The 14,582-nt window shown below is 27.5% G+C and overlaps 1 protein-coding gene across 2 annotated transcripts; it reads left to right on the forward strand.

Annotated features, from left to right (window-relative positions):
- Positions 1-6,490: 6,490 nt before the first annotated feature.
- On the forward strand, positions 6,491-13,304 carry LOC101244896 (glucomannan 4-beta-mannosyltransferase 9-like). Of its 2 annotated transcripts, XM_010327637.4 has the most exons (9): positions 6,491-7,358; positions 7,946-8,044; positions 8,515-8,767; positions 10,967-11,077; positions 11,360-11,496; positions 11,855-11,968; positions 12,061-12,260; positions 12,448-12,642; positions 12,736-13,304. In XM_010327637.4, the coding sequence occupies exons 1-9, from the start codon at positions 7,029-7,031 to the stop codon at positions 12,896-12,898; spliced, it is 1,602 nt and encodes a 533-aa protein (XP_010325939.2). In that variant the 5' UTR covers positions 6,491-7,028; the 3' UTR covers positions 12,899-13,304. The 2 variants fall into 2 exon arrangements, with proteins under 2 accessions (XP_010325939.2, XP_010325940.2); XM_010327638.4 differs by lacking the exon at positions 10,967-11,077 and having other exon boundaries at positions 6,525-7,358.
- Positions 13,305-14,582: the final 1,278 nt, after the last annotated feature.

Here is a 14,582-nt window from a genome sequence, read left to right on the forward strand (position 1 = left end):
ATATTAAATATAAAAAATAAATATATTTTAAAATATTTATTAAAATTTAAATAATTTAACTCTCGAACAAAATATTATGAGTCGGAATGAGGGATAGTAGCATGTTTTTTTTTTGTGGCACCGACAATTAGTGACCTTGACTAATGTTATATTTCAAAAGGACAAAATTAAAATGATTTTAGGTTTTGGACACATTTTATTATTTACTTTGATGATGTTTGACCCAATATGTCCACAACCCCACCATATTTATTTTTTGAATCATAATGTTTATGAAATATAAAGTAATTAAACATGTCCTCTGTTGGGGTTATATCAACTTATGTTAATCATTATATTTTATTTTATTTATTGATAACCTTTTATTTTATAGTACTACTATTTTTTGTGAATTTTTTTTTGGGGGGTGGGATGGGGGGGTCAAATGAACGATTAATCAATTTTTAATATAGCCAAATGAAAATCTAACTAATTAGTATAATTATCCAAAATCTAACAAAAAGAATGAATAACAAACATGGAATGGTTATGAGTTTTCGAGGTCGAACCCTACTAGTTATGAGTGCTAGAAAAAATATTAGCGTCTTATAAGAAATTTTTTTGCGTAAATTTAAATTTGAGCAAATTTTCATAAAAATATCGATGATCGAATAAAAACAAGTGAATTAGTGAAGTACGTTGCATGCATATTTAAATTTTTAATTGCTACCGACAACTCAAAAATAGATTCAAACTCTATTGATTGGTAAGCTAAAAGTGATTTTAAGAGGAGAATTTTAAACATTATTTGATGAATTTTGGACATAAAGTTAAATCCATTATTTTTTGATATATTTTAACTTTTTAGGTCAACTTTTTTTAAAAATATTTTTTCTTTGATATTGAATGTTAATTTTAAGTATCATTATTTTTCTTAAATATCATTTATATTAAAATGGAAGAATTATTATCTCGTAATAAAATATGTTAAAATAATTTAATCATAAGATATACTATTTATGAAAAAAACTTTGTTTATCTCATTCCGAATTTTAATGATCTATTTTTTCAATGACCTAGAAATGAAATAGTTTTAGGAAGAAGCTAGGCATATTCTAAAGCATTTATCTAAGTTTTAATAACAAAATTAAAAGAATGATCAGTCAATTTTAGATGATTAAAGGAGGTCAAATAAATTAATCATATGGATTTGATGCACAAAAAAAAAAATTGGAATGTGATTTAAAGAAATAATGTTTATATATGTTTTCTCATTAGAGATGGAATTAGAATAAACTTTATGGATTTTCAACTTTACCAATTTTATTTTATTTTTGGATCGCGTTGAAGATAAATACAAAAAATTTAAGATTAATTCGTCCAAACATATTACATTACTTCTTTTTTTCCATTGATATTATAGGTTTTAAATCATTTGTCTGGTAAAAAAAAATTCAAGTTCAAATTCAATAAAGAACCTAAAGAATTTCATATCGGGACTACTTTCTTTTAAATAAATTATATATAATGTAAACCTCTACCAGTCGAACAAATAAATTTCAGATATTAATCGAGATAATTTTAAATTTCGTTTGATATACCTTAATTTATTACTTGGTCCAACGTACTAGGAATGTTTTTTTCTTTTCATGGTAAAATGGGGACATATCATAACTTTTTTTTTTTGTTTGAAAATAACATAAATAACTAAAGATTTTGCCTACTATTTACTAAACAAAGATATTTATAAGATAATTTTGTTTTTTTCCTTGATTTAAGTTTTATAAAGGAATGTCACACGTGAAGTTGTTGCATTTGGGAAAATCAAAAAATAATTTTGTACATGAATAAAATGGTACCCCATCTATGTCCCAAAAAAATGCAAAGTACATTTATAACCTTTTAGATTTGTCACTCTATACATTTATATCGAGTTATGATTTATTTTAATTGAGTTTCTAAATGCTGATAAAATATTTCTATTAGACATTTTCTATCTAGATTTGATGAAACAGTTATGTCTTTTTTAAGCGATTCTTAGATAAATTAATTATATGAAAATATTAACTTGTTATTTAAAAACTCTACGAATATTTAAAAAGAATGTTAATTTTCTCTGCTGATTAAATATAATTAGGTCAACCCTATAAAATATTTAAACATAATATAAAATTCTCTTTCCGATCATTGCATGTTTTATGTGATTTATTTTTCTTTTTGAAATCTTAAGTAAGTATATGATAATAATTAAATTTCCAGTCAAATATTTATATATTTAATAAATAAATATAGTGCACATTTTGAAACTATACACAATTCGTTTAATGTGTCTAATTAGTTTGATTAGACACTAAACTTAAAAAAAATAATAGAAAAAGGATAATTTCTAAACAGAATTAAAAGTAGAGTAATATACATAAATTAAAACAAGTGGAGTTTATATGATTATTAAAAAAAATTATATGACTGATGAAATTGTTATAATTAAGGCTTAGGCCATATGATTAAAGCTTTGAGAACACTTAAACCAAAATTTTTAATCAAAATCCTATAATAAGATCCAATAATAACCAACCATTATACTATCCCTACATATATTAATTTTTTTTAAAATTGACAAGTTTTCTAATTAGTAAATAGAAACATGATTAGGGACATAATTAGTGTAACTTCTGATTGAAGCTGTATTATGTCCAAATTAAACTTAATTTAACTATGAAGAAACTGTTTTTAGGTCCCATGTTTGCTATATGAGGTTGATATAAGAAAAATTAATAAAAATCAAACATTATTATAAAATATTTAATTTAAGAGTAGCTTAACTCACTATAATGAAAACATATTCAAAACTAAAAAATTGTCATCGAGTGGATTTCTACTTCATTGCATATAATTTTTTTTAATTTAATATTTGATGTCTATATTAAAGTTTAACTAAATTTATATTTTATTTTTTGAAATTTAAATTCGAAACCTTTGATTAAAAGTATAAATATCTCAATTATCAATCATAAAGTTTGTCACATATTGAGTTAAGTGAATAACATATGAAAAACAAGCAACAATGTTTAGGTCGATATACTTGTAATCAGTGGCGGAGCCACATGCAGTGAAGGGGTGTCGACTGATACCCCTTAGCTTCGTCGAAAAATTATGTTGTGTTGCTATAATTAAAATATTTTTTTATGTATATTTATATTACATATTGACACGCCTTGACTTTTACGCGATTTTATCTCTTTATATTTTGACACTCCTTAGACCAAATTCTAACTTTGCCACGACTTATAATCATGATGTTTATAATAATATGTGTTTATTTTAACTAATATATTACGAAAAGTCTATCAGTACCTTCGATCTTCGATCAACGTATTGTCTAGGTCAATAGTACTAAAATATAGTTAGAAATATTAAGTGTTTGTTATAAATGAGGTTAGGTGTCTATTTCCAATATCACTGCCAGACAACAGTTTCTTTAACAAGTTTGAAGTTAATGCAACAGTTCAAACTAGACATCAGTTTTAATTTGCTAGGGATTTTATTTTTACAAAAAAATTAGATTGATAAATATTTTATCATGTTTTATTTTGTACTATCAACCACATATTGCAAAATTGATGAGAATAATTAAATCAGACTCGTTTAATAGGATGTGTAAAAATGATACTGAATAATATTTGACTTTATAAGTTTAATATGATAACTTAGTTGAATTTTATTTCATAGCTAAAGAGGAAATTGAAACGAAAAGGTTCATAAGACAAACAAATATGCGCATTCAAATTTGATAATGTCATAATTTAAAAATAATAATTTATGAGATTTTTTAAATTAAAACGAATAATATATGATCACAACATTACTTTTATTATCATTGAAAATTCACAATTTCTTTTTTAGTTACAAGTTCATCATTGGATGTAATTTAAATTTTTATTCCCCAAAAAATTGTATCTTTAGTTCAAATTTCTCCAAATAAAAGAGGAAATATATATTTATTTTTTTTAACTTAATAATATATTTGTGGATGATTTAACATCACAACTGTATATGGTCAAAGAGAAGTCCATTATTTATGTGACATAAAAGTAGCATGTGCTTAGAAAGCTTCCTTCTATCTGCCTTTTGTATTAATGGAGTTTATTTTGTGTGGATGTAAAATTGGCAATTAAAAAAATATTTAGAATAAATAATTATATATATATATATAGTTTCATTTATATTACAATCATGATTGTTAGGTAGATACATTAATAATGAAATTAAAAATAATATTATCTTTTATTAGAGATTTCAAATTTAAAGCTTGAGTATGAAATTATTTGTGTTTGAAAGCGTTTGGAAAATTGATTTTGATAATTTTTTCACTTTTGTTCTACTCTCTTGCGGATAATAACAAAGAATTTAATAAAGTAAAAAAATATTAATTAATTATAATTAATAATTATATAACTGAAGACATGTCATCTATTTATTGTATTGAATTAAATATGGAAATTTTAACCCTAAAATAGCACTTCTAATTTTTATTTTTTAAAAAAAGAAACTTAATTGGTTTATGTTTATATGTATAATAATTCAAAAACTTTATATGTATAATAATTCAAAAACTAAAATTAAATTTGTCCTACCACTTGCAACAAAATGCATTGATGTGTCACTAATCATAAAAACATTCCAATAATCAAGGAACTACACCTCCTTTTTAGCTTGGTACAAATATTTGATTTGCTTAAAAATAACTTAAAATAAATATAACATAATTAGAAAATATTTAACAAGATTAAAAATAATTTAAAAATTAAAAATATTTTTTTAAGTCAATCCAAATAATCGATAAGACGGGATTGAATCTATAGGGGATGTTCTCACGTGTTGGTCCATTTCATTAAAACTACACTATAATTCATTCTTTTTCATGCCAATTGTTAATTTCATTTCATATCTTGTTAATCGATACTATATATTATTTGTAAATAAAATATATATCATAATACTTCTATTTAACTTTCACATTAGTCCGTTGGTTAAGATTACTAAAAAAGAGAAATCTACTTTGCATGTAATTTTATTAATTTCAATTATTTCTCAATGTTTTGATGTATCACGTTTTAATTTTGGTCACGTCACTTATCTTAATACATCAGATATGTTCTAATACATCATGTAAAATAGTATATCCTATCAATGTAAAGTGATTTATCTGAAAATTTTACGTGATATATCTGAAAATAAATAGAAGAGAACATGGACTTTTGTGATCTTCTCAAATGAATGAAATTTTATATAATATGGTGAAATAAGTTATTTATCTAAGTAAAAAAAAGAAAGATAAAAAAGAGACGTTGAGTGATCATCAAATAACCCCTCCCTTGTTCCTATGTAATTTTTATTTAAAAACAATAATGATTTTTTTATTTTGGTTTAATATGGAAATTTATTATTTTGCATGCCAATTTATATTTTTTTTTTAAAAAAAAAAATATAAACGTTAGTGACCGTTGAATCAACAGTTAATTACCTGCTAAACTTGTGTTTAGTGAGTTTATACAAATTTAAATTTGGATAATTCACATGATTTGTGTTTTTTCATACAAATAGGTATTGCCGGCGTGCACTTAAAACATTTGAACCGTTAAATTGTTTATTTAGAAAATTTTAATAAATAATATTTGTCATGTTTTTTCCTATTTTGAAAATGAAAAGAATTACACTTTTAATCCCTTGAAATATTAATAAATTACAATTTTGGTCTTAATTTCTCACTAAACATATTTAAAACCTCAATTTTTATGAATTTTCGTGAATCTTCACAAATTTAACAAATTATTAAGTCCTACCTAACCTAGAGTGGAGGGTTTTGAATTGTTTTTCTCTACAATTCCGTGTCTATAAAAAATAACCTAATTCAGGACAGAAATGAGATAAAATACGTGTACACTTATTCGTTCTAAATTTCAGATTATGAGATTACATTGAAATACTATTGTTATTTTTAAATCAGTATCGTGAGAGTAATGAAAATAACAGACAAGGATAAGGTTAGGGTGTATCTTACCTTTTTCATACTCAACATATAGAATCTTAAGCTACTCAATAATCGATGTGTAGTTCGTAATATTACTAGTGACATAATTAAAGATTTTTCACTAAGAAGATTCAGAATATAAAGAAATAAACGTACAAATAAGTTAATATCATTCAAATCTATTACGTGTACATTAAAAAACAACTAACGTAATATAAATTGTCCAACAAATAAGGTTCAAATGAACCCCTTAACACTCCCTAGCTTTACCCAAGACTGTCGTTCCATATTCGATAGTTATATAGTTTTATTTAAAAAGTTCACAATCAGACATTTTAATTAACAAAAAGTTTAATATATACCTAATAAACTATTATACTAATTACACATAAATTTAAATTAAAATTTATAATTGAGGGATCAAAAGTGTAATAATTTTTAAGAAGCAACTCAAACCAGAAGGCAAAGTAGAGCTTCTCTATAAAAAGAGAACCATTCTTCTCTTTCTCTCTCCATCTTCACTCTCTCTCTCTCTCTCTGTTACCAACATTTTTCAATAGCCATTAATACAGAGCTCTCATAAACAAAATTTAAAAAAATATTTGCTTTTTTTTTTTGCTCCCATTTCTTTTCTTCAAACACAAAATTAAACAACCCCATTTCCTTTTTTCTGATTTTTTTGTTGCAAAATTCAATTTTTTTCTACATTTTCTGAGAAAAAAAATTATTTAAGCCATAAATTTAGTGGTGAGTTTTAAGCTATTTGTCTGTCTTCTCTGACATTCCAATAGGATAAAAAAAATCTCACCTTTTTTCTGCAATTTTTTAGAAAAAAAAACACACTTTTTCAAGAATCCCCTGTTTTCACCCCCACCCCACCATTTTTTTTTTCATTTTTTGAAGAAAAAAAAGAATCTTTTTTGCTTTATAGCAAAATTTTGTGGTGGGTTTGAGCTATTTTCTGAATTTTTCACATTTTCAAGAATCCCCTGTTTTTTTTGTTCTTTTTTTTTGTATAATGGAGGGGTTATCAGGAACAAATATTGTTTATAATACATTTTATGAAACAAGAGATGATATAACAGAACAATTTGGTATAATGTGGGGACAAATCAAAGCTCCATTGATTGTTCCTCTTTTAAGGATTTCAGTTTTTTTATGTCTTGTTATGTCTGTAATGTTGTTTGTTGAAAGAGTTTATATGTTTGTTGTCATTACTTTATTGAAAGTTTTTGGTAAAAAACCACAAAAAAAATACAAATGGGAGCCATTAAAAGATGATGTTGAGCTTGCTAATTCATCTTATCCTATGGTTCTTGTTCAAATTCCAATGTATAACGAAAAAGAGGTTTGCATTCTTTTCATTTTTGTCTTTTTTTCGTGCATTGCAATAAGTTTTCGTTTGATAATAGATTTTTGAAATTTGAAAAAATTTGAATTTATTTGGATAAAAAAAAGTTTGAAGTTTAGGAGTTTGGAAATATGGAAAGATAGGATTTTGAAAATCTAATCAAATTTCATCGCCAAACGGATAAGATAGGATAGATGGTCAAATGCCTAACTAAACATGAGTAATTCAATTCACCTAGAGTTTGTTTGCATGTATCTTAATTATTTCATTAGATATATGTTACGAAAAGAAATTGTCTAGCTTGTTTTTGAAGTATTTTGAATATTTCATAGGATATCTGCTACTTTTAATCAATATATGTGAATAAATTGTCTAGTTTTTGTTTTGATGTATTTTGATTATTTTATCGAATATTTGCTACCTATTTTACGTTATTTGTGTCGAGTGTCTTTATTCGTCAAAGTTTAATTTGATGAAGGAAATCGCCTAGTGTTTTTTTTTCGACTTATTAGAATTTTGTATAGATAATGACTTTGTTTTAGGTAAAATTCTTAATTTTTTTGTTTGTTTGTTTGTTTACACAGGTTTATCAGCTTTCAATTGGAGCTGCATGTGGACTTTCTTGGCCTTCTGATCGTATTATAGTACAAGTTCTTGATGATTCAACAGACCCCATTACTAAGGTATTGTAAGAATAATTAAAAAAAAAGTATAGTAATTAATTTATTATTATTATTGTTATTTTACATTATAGATAAACCCTGGAAACTCTTTTTTTGAAATTTGAAATTGATTTAAGATTTATGAACCTTTTCTTGATTGTCTCAAATCAAAAGTCTATGTGAAACAATTTTTACCCTCTAAGGTAGAGGAACAATCATTAGCTTTTTCAGATCCCACTTGTAGGACTATCTTCAAAACATTTCGGAATCTTGATTAAGCATAAATTATAACTCTTATATTGTTATACAAAAGGTACTTTTCAAATTAATAAATCGAACGCAAAGTTGTCACTCTTCAAAAGTGTTTTTTGTGACACATTTTTTAAAGAGAATCGTTTTTTAAGTTTGACCGAACAGACTATGATATTTATTTAATTTAGAGATAAATACTCAAACCTCCTTTTTAAGTGATTTTTGAAATTTGGTTGCAGAATTTGGTGGAAATTGAATGCCAAAGATGGGCAAACAAAGGGATAAATATAAAATATGAAGTGAGAGACAATAGGAATGGATACAAAGCAGGTGCTTTGAAAGAAGGATTGAAACATTCTTATGTGAAACAATGTGATTTTGTTGGTATTTTTGATGCTGATTTTCAACCTGAACCTGATTTTCTATGGCAAACAATTCCATTTCTAGTTCACAATCATGAACTTTCACTTGTTCAAGCTAGGTGGAAATATGGTAAGTTTTACTTACTTTTTTTTAACTTTCCTCATATAGTAGTATTACTAATTACTTTTGATAAAGATGGTGTCCGAACCGTCTTGCACGTATTTCGAGTAGTACAAATGGTTATTTAGTTTAGCTGTATTCTAAACTCATAAAGTTTGAATCTTAATTTCATTTTTAGTAGAATACTCTGAATTTATAAAATTTAAATCTTGATCACATCTTTAGTGGTAGTCTGAACCAATAAAGTTTGAATTCTAATTCAGCCTTTAATAAAACAATGACATTTTGAATCGTTGAAGTTTTAATGTTGATTTCGCCTCTGGGTGGAACTTGGGGTTTTAGGATAAGAAGATGGCTAAATTAAGGGAATCTATTAGAATTTCATAGCACATAAAGCGCGTATTTAGTTCGTTGTTTTTATACGAGAGATTTTGTTCTAATAATTTTTTTCATAAGGTCGCTCCTTTTTCTTTATATCAAGAGGCGATAATTTAGTCTACCAAAACTTAGTTCGTGGACGAAGTTATCTAGCAATTTGTAATTTACATTAGTTTATCCAAAAAAAAGCCCTAAATAAGGGCATTCACTAGAATTTCGTAGCGCATCGAGCAAGTAGGTATGTAGGAGATATCTTTTTGACATATACGATAATTCTGTTTACCAAAGGTTAATATAAAATCAGAAGAAGTCTTCTATCATTTTATGATTTTCAAACTTTTTAATTATAATTACTAGGTAATAACCATTTATTTTTTACCCTTCCATAATATATTTATATTATTTCTCTACTAAATAATAACTCATCAACACTGTCGGTGACTTTTACACATTACCAATATTTTTGTGTGCACATAATAATGACCAAACTTAGGTACAATCTTTTGTAGGCCAGTATTTTTTAGGCCACATATAGTATTGTGGTGGCTCATGAACTTTGGCCCTAGTTCTGAATTGTCAATTCAAATGCACTAATTTTTTTTGGTCAATAAAATGTTATGGTAGATCGATAAGTATTTTTTTATTTTGAACTAGAAATTTCAGGTTTAAATTTAGAATATAAAATCGTTTTTAATAGAAAATCGTTACCCCCTTTTAAGTGGGATTCTTAAACATAAATCCTGATTAATCAAAGTTGATACCAAACCCCATATGGAATTAAAAAGAAAATACTCATTATTAGTAATAATTTTAATGTTTGATAAAAAAAAAAAAATCTATGTTATGCTAAAAGTTGTTTTGTTTTGATGCATGCTAAAAAGCTGAAAAGAGGAGTTGATTAAAGTGAAAAAAAAAAGTCTTTATGGTTTCGTAAGAAGCACTTAATATTACAAGTATTTTTTATTACTAAGACAATAAATACCCCTATATTGCTTTTCTTTTTCCTAGATTTGGTAAGTATGTGTCGAATCCAACATGTATCCTTCAATATTTTTAATAATTCGAGAACATAACTTATCACCTATATTGATTTTGATTATCTAAAAATGTTGACGCGTTCATGTTTGATATTTACTAAGTACATTATTTTTTAAGAATTCGATAACAATATTCACCTATATTGCTTTTGCATTGTGAATGGAAGCTTTTTTTTGTACTTAAAAAAAAGTGAAGAAAATCTTTAATACATTCTCAAAGGTATGGTCATTTTTGGAGTTATTGATAATGACAAGGGTATTTTTGTCTTTAAATTCACAAAGTAACCAACAATTGCATGTGCTATAAAAATTGTGGACCTAAAAGAACATTCTTTTTTACTAGCCAACACGATTTTTGGTGTCTTTGAGAATTATTTTTTTAATTTTTATTTTAATAGGTCAAAATTAAATTGTTAAATAAATAAATATAACTCAAACTTTTGAAAAAAAAAATGCCCGTTCGAAAAATATTGATTTTAATTTTCTTCTTTGTCTTTTTAATTTGTTGATATTTTTCCTTCTCTTACCTTTTTTGATACGTTATATTCGAGCTGAAGGTCTATTAAAAACAATTTTTTACCTGCATAAGATAGGCGGATAAGGTCTTAGTACACATTACCCTCTCAGTCATTGGGCTAGTGAAGGGTGGTCAGATACACACCTTGTCTAAAAAATATGTTTTGTAGAGAAGTTCCGTTAGCTATTATGAGTGTATATTTATACACCTGATATGTTATTGTTATTGTTGTGAAATAATTTTATTTTATTTTTTTTTGGTTGGTGATTTTTATAGTTAATGCTGATGAATGTCTAATGACAAGAATGCAAGAAATGTCATTAGATTATCATTTCTCTGTGGAGCAAGAAGTTGGCTCTTCAACACATGCTTTTTTCGGATTTAATGGTATTAATTCTCCGTATTATATATAAATATTTGACGATGAATCCAGTTACTATTGTGTTAGTAATTAACTTGAAGTCGCTATAGGAACTTGTAGCTTCAAATTCTGAATCCGCTCTTCACTTGAGTACTTAACTTTAGCTCCATTGAAAGTGACAAGTTAGTAAGCAACATGTTAGTTGAAACAACAACTAGTGGTCCAAGAAAAATGTTGAACTCTATATGTTCCGTGTGAATTCGTTGTGGTCCAACGAAGAATCTAAAATGTGAATGTTGTGTCTACAGGCACTGCAGGTGTTTGGAGAATCGCGGCGATAGATGAGGCTGGAGGTTGGAAGGACAGGACAACGGTTGAGGATATGGACCTCGCTGTCCGTGCTAGTCTCAAGGGATGGAAATTCTTGTTCCTTGGTTCTGTCAAGGTACATATACTCTCTCCTCTATCACATTTCATATACGTTGTCTCGTAATGTAAGATAAATAAACACTATAATGTACTATATGTACGAAATATTATCTGTCTTTTAAGATTTCTAAACATATTCCGCTTCTGGCATTTCCTATCCGTTGTCATGAAATGATAGAGAAATGGATGCTACAACATACTATCGTTTTGTCCATATTATCTGTCTTTTAAGGTTTTAGCATGCCCTTTAAGAAAGACGTTTATTAGCCTTAATATGGACTTGGGAGTCGTCGTGGAGATCATATTGTCATGTATACAAGTCGAGAAAATGGATAGAGTAAGTTATGTCACGTGACCGTTGTTCAATCATATAGGTAAAAAACGAATTACCAAGTACGTTGAAGGCCTATCGTTATCAACAACATCGTTGGTCCTGTGGCCCAGCCAATCTCTTCAGGAAAATGTGTATGGAGATCATAAGAAACAAGGTAATACAAAAATCGCCATTTCCTAAAGACTGTTTAGTACTCAATCTAAGTCCCCGCTGAACTTCTTTTTATCGGCTTTGTTTGCTTTGCAGAAAGTATCTTTGTGGAAAAAAGTTCATGTGATTTACAGCTTCTTCTTCGTTAGGAAGGTCGTAGCTCATATTGTTACTTTCGTATTCTATGTTGTGGTATTACCCGCCACTGTATTAGTACCTGAAGTTGAGGTTCCGAAGTGGGGAGCTGTTTACATTCCTGCCATCATTACGCTTCTAAATGCTGTTGGAACTCCACGGTCAGTTCTCCGTATACTTGCATTGCATCTGTCATACTTCGTTTGCTTGATAACGTTGTGGTCCTAACGGCTGAAAGTTTACGTAGATATGTTAGGGGTCATTTGGTTCGTAGGCTAAATTATACCGGGATTATAATTTGTTTGAACTAGAAATGCTGAGCTATTGTTTATGCTGAATCAAAAACAGGTCACTCCATCTGCTGGTATTTTGGATCCTTTTCGAGAATGTAATGTCACTCCACCGTACTAAGGCCACCTTCATCGGCTTGTTGGAGGCAGGACGAGTGAATGAATGGATTGTCACGGAGAAATTAGGGGACGCGCTGAAGTTAAAATCAGCTACCAAAGCGTTTAAAAAACATCGAATGAGGCTAGGTGACAGGTAACATTTCATCGTTACAAATACGAGTTTTCAGCTTTTCGTAGACAATGTACAAGACTAGTAAAGTTTCCCATATCGTTCAATCATCGACAGGATCCATTTGTTAGAGTTTGCTGCTGGTGCATACCTCTTCTTCTGTGGATGTTATGACATTGCATTTGGTACTAACCACTATTTCCTCTACCTCTTCATTCAAGCATTCGCCTTTCTCATCGTTGGATTTGGTTACGTTGGTACTTTCGTCCCCAATTCATAATCAACGCTCGTGAAACTGATCTTATGGTATGAATCTTCAGCTTTTTCGCCCTGTGCTCCCCTCTCAGTAGCACCAAAAAAAAAAGTGTGGCGTTGAAGCGCCCTTTCTTGTTTTGGGGTGTTGTTTTTTGATCATTTTGTAAAGAGATAAATAGTTTGGTATATTCTTTTTAGGTCATTTCAAACATGAAAGTGATTCGAGCCCTGAGGGTCAGGGTCAGGGTCAGGGCTCGAATCGTGTTTGTTCTCTTTGTGTATATTCTCAGAAAGAGTCCTATGGTTAAATGCAGCATCATATACATAGGAAGGAAATGCAAAAAAGATATGATTTTTTTTTTCCTATTCATTTTACTGAGATGTAATTTGGTTTCAAATTTCAATGCAGAGCTAATGTTTACATTTCTCTACCATCTATTTTCGTTAAACAGTAGCAGAGTCAAAAAATTTATTAAGAAAATTTGAAAAAAGTATATGAATTTCACGCGTTGTTTGTACTTGTGAGGTAAATTAACCAAGATGTTGCCATGGGTGGAGCTAGGGACGCAATGATTTTTGAGCCATTTCTTCATTAGAAATAACCTCTCTACGACATTTCACTCGTTTTAGATTCTCACTTACGAGATTACATTGAATTCTTAGTGTTTTACTTGTCAATATACTGAATGTGTTGATGAAAATTTTGATTCAAATCACTACAATGAAGGATTATATTGCATATCGGTCGGTTCGGTTTTAAAGTTTATCAATTTAGCTTATTGCAGAATAATCAAGTGTTTAAAACAATCAAAAATAAAAATAGAAGTGGGAAATCAAACCCTTAGTCAAGGACTTCATATACAAAATTGTATAAATATAATTATCTAATTTATTATCGCATTATTGATTAACCCACTAAGAGAAAATCATAAATTGTTAAGAATTAATAGCCCGATAATCAAAAAAATCAAAATCGTTATTAAAACCGCCAAACTAATAACTTTTTTTGTTCGGGTTATTGGTTTCGTTTTGGCTTTGAACTGGTGACGGAATTAAAAATTTCCTAACAGGTTCAATAAAAAATATGTATATATATTAAGTTATTGGGCCTAACAATATACAGATATTAAGTTAATGGGCCTAAAATCATTTTTTGCTACTTTCTTATATGGGCTAAGCCCAACATCCACTTTCAAACTATATTGATATGCTATAATTCGATAACAATATGCTATAAGTAGTTTATTTTTAAAAACTATGTTTTTAACTTATATATATTATCTTAAATGTGTATAGAGTGTTATTTTTATTTTAAAAAAATATTATATTCAAAAAATAGACGTTTTAACATCTGATGTCCAGACAAATTTTTTGTTAATTCGAAATAACAAACCTTTTTTTTTGTATTTCAATTTCTTTTTTTAAGTTAAAAGTTTTCACATTAATTTATGAATTATGATCAATTTTACGAAGGCCGTCCGATAGAGAAACTTATCAATTCCTTTTGTGTATTTCTGTTGCATAGTGACTAAAATCAATAATTATATTGTAATGCTTTGATTTAAAACGTGGATCTATCGAAAATAATTTTTCTATCTTTTTAATAGGAAAGATCATATAAAATAGTAAATTATTAATTTAAATTAAATGTTATAATTACAATTTGATTTAATTGTAACCTCCAGCAAACTATTGTCATTCGCTTCTCT

Source organism: Solanum lycopersicum, chromosome 9 (assembly GCF_036512215.1).
Source record: "Solanum lycopersicum chromosome 9, SLM_r2.1".
Classification (NCBI taxonomy): domain Eukaryota; kingdom Viridiplantae; phylum Streptophyta; class Magnoliopsida; order Solanales; family Solanaceae; genus Solanum; species Solanum lycopersicum.

Coding starts and splice junctions, on each gene's coding strand:
- LOC101244896 (XM_010327637.4), top strand. CDS start 7,029: ATGGAGGGGTTATCAGGAACAAATATTGTTTATAATACATTTTATGAA. Junction 7,359..7,945: donor CAATGTATAACGAAAAAGAG/GTTTGCATTCTT, acceptor TTGTTTACACAG/GTTTATCAGCTTTCAATTGG. Junction 11,497..11,854: donor TGTTCCTTGGTTCTGTCAAG/GTACATATACTC, acceptor TCAATCATATAG/GTAAAAAACGAATTACCAAG.